The 608-nt window shown below is 71.7% G+C and overlaps 1 protein-coding gene across 1 annotated transcript in view; it reads right to left on the bottom strand.

Moving 5' to 3' along the window:
* Window positions 1–608, bottom strand: part of CHD5 (chromodomain helicase DNA binding protein 5) — a 59,187-nt gene that overhangs the window by 1,122 nt on the left and 57,457 nt on the right. The window contains exons 38-39 of the mRNA XM_021707791.1: window positions 371–534; window positions 15–68 (exon numbers count right to left, since the gene is read on the bottom strand). Coding sequence (XP_021563466.1) covers window positions 15–68; window positions 371–534 — 218 coding nt within the window. The remainder of the gene's footprint in view (window positions 1–14; window positions 69–370; window positions 535–608) is intronic.

Genomic DNA, 608 nt, shown 5'->3' with positions numbered 1-608 from the left:
GCAGCCGGCCTCACCTCAGCTGGAGACGAGCACGGCAACGCAGGGAGATCGCGGGGACGGCTAGATATCTGCCAAAGAGAGGAGGCGCGGGCTAGCCCGGCGGGGGCAGCGGGACGGGCAGGCGCGGGCACCCGCGTGCATGCTGCCCGGGGCGGACGGGCACCTACCGGTCACATAGGGCCCCAGGGGCATCTGGTTGTAGTTGACAATCCCTCCCGGTCCAGGGCCCCTGAAGTTGGGCCCAAAGCTGCTGTTGTACATCTGGGAGGAGCCGAAAGCGCCCTGGAGGCAAGGATCCAGTTTACAGGGGGTCGTCCTTCTCACCCCCAGCCCCCGAGTGGGGCGCCGGCGCGCGCAGGCCGAGCCTGACCTGCTGGACGGTGGGGTCCCCGGCCCGGTTGGTCAGGCGGCTGAGGATGCTGCGCTCCGACATCTGCAAGCGGGCGGCCACCGGGGGGATGCGGGACAGCATGGAGGGCAGGCGGGTCACGTCCGCCTTCATGTCGCTCAGCAGCTCCTCCAGCTGGTTCAGGACTGCGGGCGGGAGGGCGGAGGGATGGGGGCCGTGCCCGCCCCGCCCCTGAGCGCAGGTGCCGCCCGCGGCCGGC

This window comes from Carlito syrichta, unplaced genomic scaffold (genome assembly GCF_000164805.1).
Source record: "Carlito syrichta isolate Samal-C Ts95f unplaced genomic scaffold, Tarsius_syrichta-2.0.1 Scaffold126411, whole genome shotgun sequence".
In the NCBI taxonomy this organism is placed as follows: domain Eukaryota; kingdom Metazoa; phylum Chordata; class Mammalia; order Primates; family Tarsiidae; genus Carlito; species Carlito syrichta.
This window is presented reverse-complemented; position numbering and strand designations above follow the sequence as displayed.